Here is a 16,455-nt window from a genome sequence, read left to right on the forward strand (position 1 = left end):
TGGTGAAATTAGCTAATCGCTAAATTATGGAATAAACTGGTTATTGCAGAAGTTAAACAGCCTACGCAGGAAAATAACTTCACTCAGGAAATCCACAGCGGCTGTGTATCCGTCGATTGTTGGTACACCACGTGATCAGAAGTATCCGGACACCTCACTGAAAATGACTTACGAGTTTGTGGCGCCCTCCATCGGCAATGCTGGTATTCAACATCGTGTTGGCCCACCCTTAGCCTTGATGACAGCATCCACGCCGGCCGGAGTGGCCGAGCGGTTCTAGGCGCTTCAGTCTGGAACCGCGCGACTGCTACGGTCGCAGGTTCGAATCCTGCCTCGGGAATGGATGTGTGTGATGTCCTTAGGTTAGTTAGCTTTAAGTAGTTCTAACTTCTAGGGGACTGATGACCTCAGATGTTCAGTCCCATAGTGCTCAGAGTCACTTGAACCATTTTTGAACAGCTTACACTCTTGCAGGCATACGTTAAGTCAGGTACTGGAAGGTTTCTTGAGGAATGACGGCCCATTCTTCACGGAGTGCTGCACTGAGAAGAGAGGTAACGATGTGAGTCGGTGAGGCCTGGCACGACGTCTGCGTTCCAAAACAGGTCGGCCTGTACGCTTTTGTGCTGTACGTCTCCCTTCACGCTTCGAGTTCACTATCACATCGGAAACAGTGGACCTAGGGATTTTTGGGAGAGTGGAAATCTCGCGTATAAAGGTATGACGCAAGTGACACCCAATCACCTGACCACGTTCGAAGCCCGTGAGTTCCGCGGAGCGCTCCATTCTGCTCTTTGAAGATGTCTAATGACTACAGAGGTCGCTGATATGGAGTACCCGGCAGTAGGTGGCAGCACAATGCACCGTCACCTAATATGAAGAAGTATGTTTTTGGGAGTGTCCGGGTACTTTGGATCACGTAAAGTATATGTGGTAGTTCCATTTGAAGAAGCAGTGTCGGTTTCACAATTCGGCAGCTATAAACGTTAAAATTGCTTGCGTACTACGGAAAATGCCCCATACTGCATGCTGTAACTTAGCGCAAACGACACCTCGATAGATTTACTCACTCTGGGCGTAATACCAAGCGAGATGGCACAGTAGTTAGCGCACTGGACTCGCATTCTGGACGTCGGCGGTTCAAACCCACGTCGGCAATCCTGATTTAGGTTTTCTGTGATTTCCCTCAATCGCTTCAGGCAAATGCCGGGATGGTTCCTTTGACAGGGCACGGCTGACTTCCTTCTCAATCCCTCCCGATGAGATCGATGACCTCGCTGTTCGGTACCCTCTCCCCAAATCAACCAACCAAACAGCCTGTTCGTGGCTACCCCATCGTGTTTGAGGTCAGTTTCCGCTATACGCGAAAGGCTGTTCCTCTGCCACACGCGTGCCTTTTCTTTATTTTAGAAAGCTGTAATACAAACTGGGCTTCTTACTAGATTCATACACTAGGCAGATGGAAGGTATGATTGAGTTTTGTAGATAAATGTAGCACTGCCTGCCATCCAAGATAATGGACGCACACAGGTAATGCTAGAAGCTAAATATTAATTACTAGTCACTCCTCCGTCACTTTCTCTCCTACTTTTGCCTCACCATAACTTACACGCCCTATAAACAGTAAAAAACTCGAATGAATATTGCCACCAAAGCACAAATACCGTGACAGAATGATCCACCTCGTTAGTTGGCAATACTTCCTCATGTAAAAACATGTAAAAACGGAAAACGTTTAGTGGGGATAGGAAAACATGCACATAAATGCTCCCAATAGGACAGCCTAGATTTTAGGATATAACCAAATTCAATTCCACAGCGGCATAGTTTTGAGGAAAGTACACACTTAATCTTAGTGGATTATTTAAAAAGTTCTGTAATTGTTTTTATTGACTTGACAATAGGAGTTTAATTTAGAAATGCGTTTAAAGATGTGTACCTATTTTATAAACACACCAAAACCAAATTACATGTTACTGGACACAAAGTGTGTTCAAAACTAAAACGGGCAAAACGCATATGACTGACAGTATAAAAGCTGTTTATTTAGTCGCTGAGACAAATGTTGCACACGAAGAAGCAGTTATCAAGTTAGCGGCTTAAGGAACCAAAGACGATATACAAGGTAATTGAAATAAAAAAAATTACAAACTGGCATGACACATCGGACTACAACAAGGATCAGTACCAGGGTCGCAAAGTCCGTCCGGGGCTACTAAACGGCGTTGCAGTCAGTCATGTGCCACAAATTGACTCTCGCTACAGAAGACGCTCCAAGTTTTGCCCAGATACATCGAGACACGCCTCACATCGACGCTGCATTGAACGGCTCATCCTCTCAAAGATACTTGATGTACCTCGAAGATACCCTGCTGTTGATGTAGCAGGTGTTCCATACACAAGGCCCTCCAGATACCCCCGATTGGAGGCAGGTTGGCTGGCCGTGGCGGCCGTGCGTCAGTGCCACCGTGGCCAATCCACCGACCGGGAAAGGTGGCCTTCATATGTGCTCTCACTTGTCTCTGCGTCGAATCGCATGGGAACATCATTCAGCGTGTCCGACGGAACCTCTCGCAGGAATAGAAGATACGTGCGACCGTGAAATCGACCCGGCAGAATGTACGGTCAGATCGTAGTCTCCGACGATGCCAGTCTACACGTTACAGTATCGCCTTTTCGTGGATTTTGCCACCCAATAACCGTTTATAAAACAGGGTACGTGTAGTTACTTGTTTCAGGCGATTTTGTAACCACTGCAAGTTTTACGTTTTTCAAGAATGGGGATAATACGGAGTTATTACTTAGGGTAAAATGGTACGTTTTTCGGAGTGCAACCCTAATTATTATAAAAGAGGACTTAGTTGGCATTAAAGGAGTCTTCCGCTTTGTTTTCTGCAGTGTGTCCGTGTATCCACTGAAAGATAGTCTTCACAATGTGATAAAACGTGTGCGACTGCCGTGATTGTGGCAAAAATTCATAACGGCGTACGTACTAATTGCCGGCTGAAGTTACGTGAACTCGCAATGAGATACCCAAGATACCGACACACCGTGCCTACCACATTTAACGCTACGGTTTGGATATGACAATGCTTTCCGCTGGCCGCCGCCTGTTAATAATCAATGCAAGGATGCTTTTAAAGCCAAACCCAACACGAATACTACCTGCCGTCACACTCAGGTGCCATTGCAAACGGTCCAGACACTTGGTGCAATGCAGCGGGGCATTCTCTTCGAATGGTGCATGTCATCGTCTTCTTCGGATTTGCTTCTATGCATTACATTGCCTTATCAAAACTTAAGCAAACAAAAGACAAGATAGACAAAGACCTACATCAAATGATGGTCATGTAGAAGAGAGAGACGGATTTTTTGCTCCTGTGGACAAATAATAATCTACTGGTCGCACTGACAAATTAAAAATTCGGTGGACTAAATTTAATAGTGTACAAGATGACCATATTCATGTATTAAAAATGGGAACCTTAACCTGCCCATTTACTTTATCCCTCGCAATATCATATTCACGATGTGACACAGAAGTAGCATCGAGATTGAAAATTACAGGCTCCAAGTCAAGTTTTCGACAAGGGACTAACGCAGCTACGATCACGTCATTGAATCTCTCCTGGGAGTCCAGTAGCTTGTATCCGACGCACCACCGCCCATTTACATTATCCGTCGCACCCTCTCCGCCTGCAAATAAAACAAAATTTCAGACGGAGAACATCTTGAATTTCCCTCGTATGTGTCGACATGTGCTTTCGTTCCTTGCGAATGTTTGTGAAAATATTCTGGACAGAATCATGTGAAGCCGTTTGGTTCAAATCAAATGATTCAAATCGCTCTGAGCACTATGGGACTTAACATCTGAGGTCATCAGTCCCCTAGAAATTAGAACTACTTAAACCCAACTAAGGACATCATACACATCCATGCCCGAGGCAGGATTCGAACCTGTGACCGTAGCGGTCGCGCGGTTCTAGACTGAAGCGCCTAGAACCGCTCGGCCACCCCGGCCGGCGAAGAATCAGTTTGGAATCGCATCTTTACTTTGTCAGCTAGTGCAGGAGCACTGCTTTAAACGTTTTATCGGCGTCTCGCAACACTTACTTTCCACAAAATTCATCTGCGTTATTCTGTTATCAATATGTGTCTAATTGCTTTAATATAAACATCAGTATCTCTCAGTTGTGCATATGACCGCATCGTCAGAATCTTCTTGTACTTGATGTCCGACGTCCTAGCACGCACGGTGTTGTTGCTGTTCGCAGATGTTACGTTACGTTCCATGCAACGAATTTCTTCGTTTGTGTCTCGCAAAGATCCTGCGCATGTCGATCAACGTTTCATAACCAGCAGCCTCCACGCCTCTTAATTAGGGCTTACTTCCGTGTCAACAAATCAAGGACGTTCCTACTTGAGTGCCTGATAATTTAAAGGAATATACACGAACGAGAGGAAGAAACCTGTTAATTATGACTGCATTACAGGTATATCTGTCAGTATGAAATCCGAAATATCCCGATATTTCACTTCAAATTCGCAACACCAGATCATGTAGCTATCAAGAAATGTGTTCCGTGGTGAAAAGAATAAATGTATTGAGTGTGGTACGCATTTAAACGTTCCTAATCTAGTGTGACGCATTACATTTTTTTTATCACATAACTGTGCTTCCTTAAATGTCCAGTACAACAATCTATCAGATGTCTGTGCTTCAACTAAAGTACTCTTATGGACGAAATAAATGCACCACAAAGTGAGAATGACAGTTTCAAACGGGGTGGGCATTTTCTGAATCGGAAGACAATTCAATAGTTGTACTTCTACTTCTGCGTAACGCACACCTGAAAGGCACTCCCATGTGCCCTGTAGGTCACCCACTGTTTGATATTTTATTTTGCCTTGGTCGCATCCTGATACATTTCGGCGCTTGCTGTCGCCCTGGTGGATACTGAACTCGGAAAGAAAAGAATTTCTCACAATTAAATACAATTCTTTGGCAATAGTTACTCCATTTGCGTCTTTTTCGTACAAGGCAAGAGCGGCTTGCACGATTGTCTTGGAAGATTTCTCCGGTGAGCGGCACACCTTGTTCCTAGACCAGCTTGCGTAACACGGCTCATGATGGTCTCAGCTGACGGTCCGGTGCAGTCTTCATTAGTGCTGCGGTCTCAGTACGGTCAGCAGTGGCAGCTCCTCCCACCTGGTGGCCCACGCGTGTGTCTGCACGCTGGAGCCAGGGCGATGGGCAGTCGGCAGCAAATGTGATAATCAGGTGACCCATCTCGTCCGAGGTGTTGGGCATCTAGTCGGAAGGCCTATTCAGCTTCCAACTGGCCAACACTTCGGCATGATTGAAATACCTTTAATTCCATAAACTGTGGTCGTCAGCTCCATAACGGCATGTTTACCATATACTAACTCAAAACGAAACTCGGTATAAAAGACCACTCACTGAAGAACTCGGATACATTTGTCGGGGGCTTATTGTTTTCCTGCACAATGCAAGTTTCTTACTACGTCCTCGACATGGCACTTTAGACCATTACCCATGGTCAGTTCGCCATGAAAAATATGTCGTATGTCGTATCTTTACATGTACCTACACTGAAGCGCCAAAGAAACTGATGTAGGTATCCGTATTCAGATGCAGAGATATGTAAACAGGCAGAATACGGCGGTGCGGTCGGCAGCGCCTATACAAGACATTGAGTGTCTGGCGCAGTTGTTAGATCAGTTGCTGCTGCTACAGTGGCAGGTTATCAAGATCTAAGTGATTTTGAACGAGCAATGGGACACAGAATCTCCGAGATAGAGATGAAGTGTGGATTTTCCGTTCGACCATTTCACGGGTGTACCGTGAATATCATGAATCCGGTAAAATATCCAGTCTGCGACATTGCTACGGTCGGAAAAAGATCCTGCAAGAACGGCACCAACGACGACTGAAGAGAATCGTTCAAAGTGAAAGAAGTTGCAACCATTCCGCAAATTGCTGCAGATTGCTCCAATCAACAAGTGTTAGCTTTCAAACGATTCAACTAAACGTCTTTGATATGGGCTTTCGGAGCCGAATACCCACTCGTGTACCCTTGATGACTGCACGACACAAAGCTTTACGCCTCGCATGGGCCGGTCAACACCGACATTGGACTTTTGATGACTGGAAACATGTTGCGTGGTCGGACAAGTCTCGTTTCAAACTGTATCGAGCGGATGGACGTGTACGGGTATGGAGACGACCTCATGAATCTCGGGACCCTGCATGTCAGCAAGGGACTATGCAAGCTGGTGGAGCCTCTGTGACGATATGGGCGTTGCGGCGTGGCGGGTTAGGGATGATTGTTTCGTCGTAAATGTTTCATTACTGTCTCTCGTCGTACTGTTCACTACAAAAGTTCCACCTACCTCACTACGGCGACATATCACCCGCCCGTTTCTCTGCATACGTAGATACTGTTCAGACGATGTTAAAAGCAGTGTTGAAGGAAAACACCGTCAATACTTCCGTTTGCAAGTCCGCGTAAACTCTGGTAGCAAGCTGCCCTGTAATATCTTATAACAAATTTCCTGTGGAGGGCGATTGCTTCATCTCTTTTTAAAGATAGCAAAATTCTGCAACGAGTTCTTTTATTTCTTTAGGTTCAAAACTAAACCCTTGCCATCAGCTCGTATTTAATTAACGAATAATATCAGTGTCCTCAGATCACAGTCCATACAACACAGTACACACAAAAGACAGCCAGGAATGTACTTAAGTCCGACCTGAATTACTACGCGATTTACAGTCATTACTCTGCTACAATATACGAGTTTCACATTTGGTCCTTTTTCAGTGGATTTCTAATAAATTGCTCGCCAAATATTCCATAGACGAATATGAAACATGTCACGCGGAATTTTACAAAGGCGGAAACTTCACACGCGGTTCTCTTTCCAACAAAACAATCCAAAAACTTCCAAACTTCACAAACCTGTCGGTAAATGCATTTGCTATTACGGTCACTCAATCTGGACACGAAAAGCCAATTATTTCTTCATTTTACACACAACAAAGACTGAAGCGTTCAGCATGACCTGCACGTCCGATAGCTGACTGGAGACTCCTCACTGCCGTTCCTTCCGGGGCCTATAACTACTTGCAATGCGCGGGAGACGATTAACTCTGATTGGTTGTACAAAATGACCAGACAGTCAAAACAATCGTTCGAGTTCTTTCTCGCGCTGAAACTGTCGTACGCCTGTCAGCATTCACAGATGCATTTGCGACACTTCATCATGCAAATAAAAAAAATGTTTAACAAAACCAAACGAAAAGAAAACTAATCTTCTTATAACTTTAGAAAACTATTACTCTGAAAATGGCTATTCTGGCTGCCGTCTTAGAAAAGCAGGTACCCTTGGGCATACGTCATCACCACGGTGGGGAAATTACATTTTTCATTGCAACTTGCTTGCTTAACACTTTCCCATGACATAGTGACGTAATGTTTAACATGAGATGGGATGAATTTTTTCGTATGTCCCACATACACACTCTGTCATTCTCATTTGCTCACGTAGCAACACATTAAATAAATACTGATCTTTTCTGCATTTCATATTAAGAAAATGAGAAATAGTTAACGTTTTTAATTACGAAAATTCAAACAAATTGACCTAGCATTTTGTGAAATTCAGTAATGATTCCAAATGACACTAAAAGACAAACTGTTATGAATCCTAACTGACTTTAATCTTACAAGTCTCGGTTTGGGGTGTTTTAGGTAATTTTCTCTAACTCTGAAAGTATGCCAGCTAGAAAGCTGAGATTTTTACACAATCTTCTTTTTAATAACAAAGGGCAGTATATTGACTTTTAAATATATTGAATAATATTTCATATAGTTTATTTAGATTCTAAGGGGTTGAGTATTCTGTCGCTCGAACTGACACAGGTACCGCTTCCCACAGCTAGGCTAGCTACAGGAGCGTTCGAGTCACGCTGAGATACAAGCGGCTGTTTCTGCCACCGCCAACGGCTCCAAAGCTACGAGCCGTACTGAAAAGTAGTGCAATAAATGCTGTTGCGTATTGACTCGCGACGTGACAGCGTGTGAAGTTGGAGTGATATGGGACTCCTGACACGTCTAGATACGACTCTGATAGGTGAAACGTACGTAAGCGTACGTCTGACCACCTGCATCCATTCATGTCCGTTGTGCATTCCGACTCACTTGGGCAATTCCAGCAGGACAATGCGATACCCCAGGCGTCCAGTATTGCTACAGAGTGTCTACAGGAACACTCTTCTGAATTAAGACACTTTCCATGACCATCAAACTCTCCCGACGTGAACATTATTGAGCATATCCGTGACGCCTTGCAACGTGCTGTTCAGAAGAGACCATCATCCCCTCATACTCTTACAGATCTATGGACATCCGTGCAGGATTCACGGTGTCGCTTCCCTCCAGCAGTCCTTCAGACAGTAGTCGAGTCCGTGCCACGTCGTGTTGCGGTACTTCTGCGTGGTCTCAGGGGCCCTGCACGGTGTTGTGCAGGTGTACCAGTTTCTTTGGCTCTTCTGTGTATTTGTCATCATACGCTAGTGTACTCTTTCTTAGTATTATGTTATGAGATTGTACACTAAATTCTTGACAGGTTCTAAGGTTGTTACGTGCAAAGAGCATGAGCCAGTTGTCAACTGAAAGGAGCGTATCAAATAAATTAGCGATAAAGAACGTAGTTGTATAGTGAGAGAAACACATACGATCGGATTTTACAACTATTGTTAGATGCCATCGATGAAACAGATTTAGTTTACAGCTTCAGTGGGATACGATCGACTCAGGTCAAATGTTGGTTTTCATATTAATTTTCAGCTGTTGGAGTAGTTTTTGATATCACACTTTCTGATGTCTGCCTTAATCACACCTACAATGGATTTCAGTATATAGCAGTATGCGGTATTTTTTCTAAGTTTTAGTATGTGGCAGCCTTTTTTATACTAACTGTCAACATGTATTCAAAATGGTTCAAATGGCTCTGTGCAGTATGGGACTTAACTTCGGAGGTCATCAGTCCCAGAACTTAGAACTACTTAAACCTAACTAACCTAAGGACAACACACACATCCATGCCCGAGGCAGGAATCGAACGTGCGACCGTAGCGGTCGCACGGTTCCAGACTGTAGCGCCTAGAACCGCACGGCCACTCCGGCCGGCAGCATGTATTCTTTCATGTTTTTAGGGTTTCATGCATCTGATCATTGTCATCGACAGCATTAACGTAAGGGTTCCTTCGTCTGGAGTTAAGTCAAACTGACGATTTAAAAATCAATTTTCCTTATAAACTAATCGATCAAATTTAATGAGGTTTCTGTGATGATCTCTGCCGGCACTCGTGTCTCAAATTTATGCTTTCGTCTGGGTACCACGGCCTGAAAATTTACGCTCCCCCCTGACTGCTGATACTGGGTTCAGTCATTTGAGGTACAGGACCCTGCGTTACGGGCAGGAAGGTACACTTAGCGGGTTCCAATCAAAGCAACAACTACAACTGCGGTTGCTGCTTGTAAAGAACCACACGGTCCAGTCACATTAATGTCACCACCGCCTGTGTTCGATGTCAACTCGCAGTGACCCCTCACAGACAGCGGGTCGCAGCTCCACCACTGGAGAGCTTCGGGGTGGAGAGCGGGACGCGGAAGAAAGTGCAGCCTTTGTCAAAATGCGGAAATGAATTGCGTGACGTCCAAAAGGGCACGATCACTGTCTTTCGAGCTAAGGGTGGAAACGTTGCCGAAACGGCTAAGTTTGTAAGCTGTTTGCGTGCCGCCGTGGTTAAAATGTGTGGGAAAATGGTGCTATTTATGAAACTTCCGCCGAGGCAACTTTGGTGCAACATGGGCCGCAGATGACAGGGCTGAACGGCTGCTGCGGAGATGTGTACGGGCGAACAGACGTGCAACTGACAGCCCAGATGAACCGAGGGGCTGCCAACAGTGCCTCGTCAGAAAGCATACATCGAACGTTGCTGCGTATGTGCCTCTGCAGGAAGCGCCTGATTCGTGCACTCACGTTGATAGCTGCTCACCGGCGGCGAAAGCTGGAATCTGCACGCCGATACCGCATCAGGACGCCCACTGAACAGCGACAGGTGGCCGTTTCAGATGAAACAGTGTTGTGCTCCATCGGATGGATGCCTTTCGGTGGACTTGCCCCTTCAACAATCGTCGCAAAAATCGAGAGTAGCGGAGGGAGAGTTGTGTTCTGCGGAGTGATTTTGTGTCACTACGTGGGTGATTTCGTCATTGTGGAAGGCACTGTGGATGAACTCAAGTAAGCATCTATCCTTGGGGACAACGTCCTACGTGGAGTTTGGCGATCTACCAACAGGACAATGCAGTGTGTCACACGGCTCGCGGTTTCCTTGCGTGGTTGGAAGAGCATCAAGATGATTCTGCCGTACCCTCCTAGCCACCAGACCCCTCCCCCCCCCCCCCCCGCCTTTTAAACCCAGTTGAGAATCTGTGGGACATCATGAATCGGGCTGTTGGCACCATGGATCCTCATCCGAGAAACCTATTGCAGCTGGCAGTAGCACTGGGGTTGGCATGACTGCACGTCTCTGTTGGTACCTTCAAGAACGTCACTGACTATCTTTCTGCATGTTTGCTCTGCAAAAGGTGGTTATTCAGGCTATTAACCGGTGCCCACATTAATGTACAGGACAGTGTTTATTAAGCGTCAATCCTTTCCGTTTCGGATCTCGTCTGATTTATTTTTATTAAAATGTTACTGCATTTCTGTTGTAGCAGTGTGTTATTTTTCTTGCTGTTTGTAATGATCATTTAAGTATGACTTTATAATAGCTTAGGCCGATTGCTAATGGCCTGTACTAGCGTATTGTGGATGTTGAACATAAATGTGAAACTGCAGTATGCCTGGTGCGTCATGTAATGCGCGGAGAGGATTCTGTATTCGCCAGACTTTTCAGTCCAGTACTGTACCCACCCCGGTGCTTGCCAGGGTGGCAGGCTCTCGGCAGTACTCACCCAGGTCTGGAACGCCGGAGACGTTCTCCAGCTTGCGGAAGTAGGGGAGGAGGTCGTCGTAGCTCCAGCCGGGGTTCCCCAGATCGGCCCAGCCGTCGTAGTCGCGCCGGTTGCCGCGCGTGTGGATCATGTAGTTGACGCTGCTGGAGCCGCCCAGCACCTGGACAGCGGCGGGGGTCTTAGCGCTACTCAGTGGCGCAGGTGGCGTCTGTAAGGGAGTCTCTGTAGTGCAGCGTGTCAACACACTGAGGTGACAAAAATCACGGGGTAGCGATATGCACACACACACACACACACACACACACACACACACACACATGTAAATGTCGTGTGACTAGGGCCTCCCGTAGGGTAGACCGTTCGCCGCGTGCAAGTCTTTCGACTTGACGCCACTTGGGCGACTTGCGCCTCCATGGAGATGAAATGATGATGATTAGAACAACACAACACCCAGACCCTGAGCGGAGAAAATCTCCGACCCAGCCGGGAATCGAACCCCTTAGGATTGACATTCTGTCGCACTGACCACTCAGCTACCGGGGGCGGACTGCACACGTACAGAGGGCGGTAGTATCACATACATGAGGTATGAAAGGACAGTGCATTGGCGGAGCTGTCATTTGTACTCAGGTGATTCGTGTGGAAAGGTTTCCGCCGTGATTATGGTCGCATGATGGGAATTAACAGACGCTGAACGCTGAATGGTAGTTGGAGCCGGATGCATTGGACATTGTTTTGGAAATTGTTAGGGAATTGATTATTCCGATCCACGAAATCAAGGGTGTGCCGAGAATACTTCTCACTAAACCAACGAGAGTTGCGGCTTTTGCGTAGAGTTGTTAGTGCTAACAAACAAGCAACACTCCGACAAGAAACTGCAGGAATCAGTGTGGGACTTACGATGAAGATATACGTAGGACAGTGCGGCGAAATGTGGACTTCAATAGGTATGGCAGAAGACGACCGACGCGAGTGGCTTTGCTAACAGCAAGATATCACCTGCTAAGCCTCTCCTGGTCTCGTGACCCTGTCGGTTGGACCCCGGCTGGAAAACCGTCGTGCGTTCAGCTAAATCCCGATTTTAGCTGGTGAGAGCTGATGGTAGGGTTCGAATGTGGCACTGACCCCACGAAGCCATGTACCTAGGTTGCCAGCAAGGCGCTATGCAAGCTGGTGGTGGCCCCAATAATGGTGGGTGCTGTTTTTACACGGATCAGTCTATCCATTATTGAAAACCGTATACACAGGCAGAAAACGCCGCAGCGAACTTAACAATGAGGTGATGAAAGTAATGGGATAGCGATATGTGCACATACAGACGGCGGCAATATCGCGTACACAAAGTGTAAGAGGGCAGTGCATTGGTCGAGCTGTCATTTGTACTGAAGTGAGTCATGTGAAAACGTTTCCAACGTGATTATGGCTGCACTTCAGGGACTAACAGACTTAGAATGCGGAGTGGTAATAGCACCCAGACGCATAGGACATCCACTTTCGGCTGTCGTTACGGAATTCAAGATTCCGACATCCACAGTGTCAAGAGTGTGCTGAGAATACCAGATTTCAGGCATTGTCTTTCACCACAGGCAATGCAGTGGCCGAGAGATTTCACTTAACGACCGAGAGCAGCAGTGTTAGCGTTTAGAGTTGTCAGTGTTAACAGACAAGCAACACTACGTGAAATAAGCACAGAAATCAACGTGGGATGTACGAGGAACGTGTCCATTAGGTAAGTAGAACTGAATCTGGCGTTAACGGGCTATGGCAGCAGACGAATGATGCGAGTGCCAGTGCTGACAGCATGGCATCGCCTACCGCGCCTCTCGTGGGCTCACACCCGTATCGGCTTGACCCTAGACGACTGGAAAACCGTGGCGTGCTCAGAAGAGTGCCGATTTCAGTTGGTAACAGCTGATGGTAGGTTTTGAGTGAGGTTCAGGTCCCACGAAGCGCGGACACAGGTTTTCGAGAGGGCACTGTGCAAGCCCGCGGTGGCTCTATAATGATTTGGCGTCTGTTTGCATGGAATGGACTGCGTCCTCTGTCCAACCAAACCGGTCATTGATTGGAAATGATTATGTTCGGCTACTTGGAGACCATTTCCAGCCAGTCATGGACTTCATGTTCCCCAACAACAGTCATGTGTCTGGACCACAATTGTTTGCGATTGGTTGGTTCAAATGGCTCTGAGCACTATGGGACTTAATTTCCAAGGTCATCAGTCCCCTAGAACTTAGAACTACTTAAACCTAACTAACCTAAGGACATCACACACATACATGCAGGATTCGAACCTGCGACCGTTCCAGACTGTAGCGCCTGGAACCGCTTGCCCACTGCGGCCGGCGTTTGCGACTAGTTTGAACAACATTCTGCACAATTAGAGTGAATGATTTGGCCACTCAAGTCACGCGACACGAATCCCATTGAACATTTATATGGCATAATCGAGAGGTCAGGTCTTGCACAAAATCGTGCACCGGCAACACCTTCGGAATTTTGGACGCCTATACCGGCAACATGGGTCAATGGTTCAGCAGGGGACTTGCACCAGGCAAAAGGAGGTGCACACCGTATTAGGAGAGACACCGTGACCTTTGTCGCCTCAGTGTATGACATGCATAGATCAGACCGTGACCTGTACCACCAGTGTTTAGAATTGCCACACAGATATCTAACTTGAAGGACAGCAGTGGAGTGTATCGCAGTGCCTGGGCAGCCGCCACCCACCCACCCACGCACCTTGCCCCTGGGCAGGTTGCACTGCTGGCCCACGTAGCCGAGGCAGGCGGCGGCGTCGGGGCGGCTGCGGTATCGCCACACCTGCGGGCCGAGCTGCAGCAGCGGCGCCAGCAGGGGCACGCCGCCCGGCACCAGCGCCTCGTCGCCGCCCGCCTCCAGCAGCAGCACGCTGCTGTCCGGCCGCTCCGACAGCCGCGCCGCCAGCGCCGCCCCCGCAGAACCCGCCCCCACCACCACGAAGTCGTACTCGGCGCGCGGCTCCGCGTCCGCCGGCTGCGCCCCCGCGAACTCGCGCGCCTCGCGCAGCAGCCGCGCCGCCGCCCCCGCCAGCGACTGGCGCGCCGCCCCGCCGCCCCCGGACAGCACCAGCAGCAGCTGCACAGCTGCCAGCCGCCCCAGCACGGCCCCGCGCATCGCTCTGCACACGAGCACAGTGGACGCATTTGAAATACCCCCGTTTAAATTCTTTATTGGGTTTTGTATAACTTTCCGAAGCCGCCAAACAGTTAATTATATGATTATATGACCGTGTGCTTAATGGATGAAAGGCTATCGGTTTTTCTGCTGTGGTTTCGGGGGTATTTCAACCGAGTGCGGCTGTTTTGCAACTGAATAGTGGAATGATTGAAAGTTTGTCTATTATTAAGGACCACAAAGGTTGCGATGTGCAAACTGATACGTTTTTCCTGCTAACACACAAATTCTGAGGCAGTTGCTACCTTCGACTTACACGTTTAATTACGGTTATATCTTTTATTAGTTGTTGATTTTAGGTACTTCGTCACACGCAATGATGATGGTTAACATTCACAACAATCCTCACTGCAATCCACGGTTGTTGCTGGCCGACACGGTTCACGCGAAACACGCGATTCGGCACTTGCCACTTCCTGTTTCATATCACTCGCGAATCGGTATCGATGAGGGTCCACCCCACGACGATTAGGGGGACGCGCTCATCTGTCACAATTCGGTGAATTTACTCGACCACCATTCTTGCCCGTCTCTGCAGCACTACTTCTCACTCGACCCTCTTCAGTGCTACTCCTCGGTCGACACTAGTCTCACTGCCTCCTGCAGCACTTGACAATCGACTCGTGTCTACTATCGACCTGGGCGTCGGATACTAGCGTCTATGTTCGTGGGACCACGGATCCCTTACACATTTCCGTCAGCACAGGGTCTGCTGCTGGCAGTGCCGTTACCCGTCGTCACTCTGTTGTTCCGCTGAGACGTCCTCAGCCAAACAACGTAACACTAAGGGTGCTGCTGCCCGTGCGAGGCAGCACAGAGTGGCAGCAGGGTGGCCGCGCCGCGCCGCGCCTGTCAGCTAACTGGAATGACTGAGACATTTGTTGACCACTTTCTGCACGCTGCTTGGCGACACCTGCTGAAAGAATCGAGTCGCACGTCCTGCAACGTTTCTGAAAGATTTCACAGAAACTAATCGCCAAAAAAAATTTTTTTTTTTGACGTTACCTGTATCTTTACTTGTCAGCTTCTGGGTGAAGGTCCCAAAATTTCGATAATGGTCATATTTTACTTGATTTTTGCATCTAAGTACGATTCTATGCGAAATTCGAAAAATTTGCAATGAAAAATAGGGGTTGTTATGATTTTGTTTGGTGCATATTACACTATATGTACCTGTGAATGAAATTTAGCTAAGAATTTTTTTTTAAAGACTTGCCATGTCTCTCTCTGTCTTCATTCTGGAGAAAATAGGATTTATGTAACGCCCTCACTTCCGACTGCACACGCCCGTGAATGAAATATTCATAATATCCCTCAAATATCCTAAACCATTGGAAAATATCGATACAAGATGTAGGCAAGTGATAGCACGCAAAGAGGAGAGAATTTTTCTGTAAGATTAACACCCAGAACTTTCTTATCTATGGCGATACAGCACAAGCTATGGCCTTTATTTTCGATCCAGTGCTGTAATTTTACCTATGATTCTTCGATAGCTGTTGAAAAGATACATGCAATTTCTTATCTTACGTTACCGCAGGCCGAAACAATCAGTTTTCCATAAGCTATTGACCCTTCTGATCGATGCCCAGTCGCAGCTGATGTCTTTACTTCCCTTGTGTCTCGATTCATAGTGGCTGCAGGACATGTCTGAAAGAACGACCACCACTTCTGTATGATTCTTTGTTTTAAGAGGGTCTCCCTAGTGGCTACCCAGTTTCGCAATTTTACAATAAATAATTATTATCAGCCAGACGAACCGTTTGTAGTACGCGCAGACGTAGCGCCGCCTCTCACTTACTACAAAACGACTGCCCCTACCAGCGAAGGATGCTGACGCCTGACGGACCAGCTCGACTCGGCTCTCTACCTCGCCCGCCCAGCTGTCAGTTGTGTCCCCACTCGTCGTCTGGACGACGCATCTGGAGCCGGGGCAGCGCTGAGCGCTTCTTGCTGCAAGCCATACAACTGCAGAAAAAAACGTGTCTGGTCTCCATTGTGTGGGAAGTAATTTACGTTTCCCAGTCACACCGATCGTTTACTTTCACACAGTGCAGGCAATTCCTGGTCGACCGGTAATTAAATTTTAGTAGATGTGGAAGTCTAGTCCATGTCTTGTCACTCTTTGGCGATATAAACGGACAGAACGTTTTAGTTTTCCGACAGGAACAGGCACCACAATCCTGTCTGTTAT

General features: G+C 47.3%; 1 protein-coding gene across 1 annotated transcript in view; it reads right to left on the reverse strand.

Annotated features, from left to right (window-relative positions):
• Window positions 1-14,201, reverse strand: part of LOC126418848 (4-pyridoxate dehydrogenase-like) — a 47,914-nt gene extending 33,713 nt beyond the window's left edge. Inside the window, exons 1-2 of the mRNA XM_050085836.1 lie at window positions 13,788-14,201; window positions 11,046-11,205 (exon numbers count right to left, since the gene is read on the reverse strand). Coding sequence (XP_049941793.1) covers window positions 11,046-11,205; window positions 13,788-14,201 — 574 coding nt within the window. The remainder of the gene's footprint in view (window positions 1-11,045; window positions 11,206-13,787) is intronic.
• Between the last annotated feature and the right edge of the window lie 2,254 nt (window positions 14,202-16,455).

This window comes from Schistocerca serialis, chromosome 9 (genome assembly GCF_023864345.2).
Source record: "Schistocerca serialis cubense isolate TAMUIC-IGC-003099 chromosome 9, iqSchSeri2.2, whole genome shotgun sequence".
Taxonomy (NCBI): domain Eukaryota; kingdom Metazoa; phylum Arthropoda; class Insecta; order Orthoptera; family Acrididae; genus Schistocerca; species Schistocerca serialis.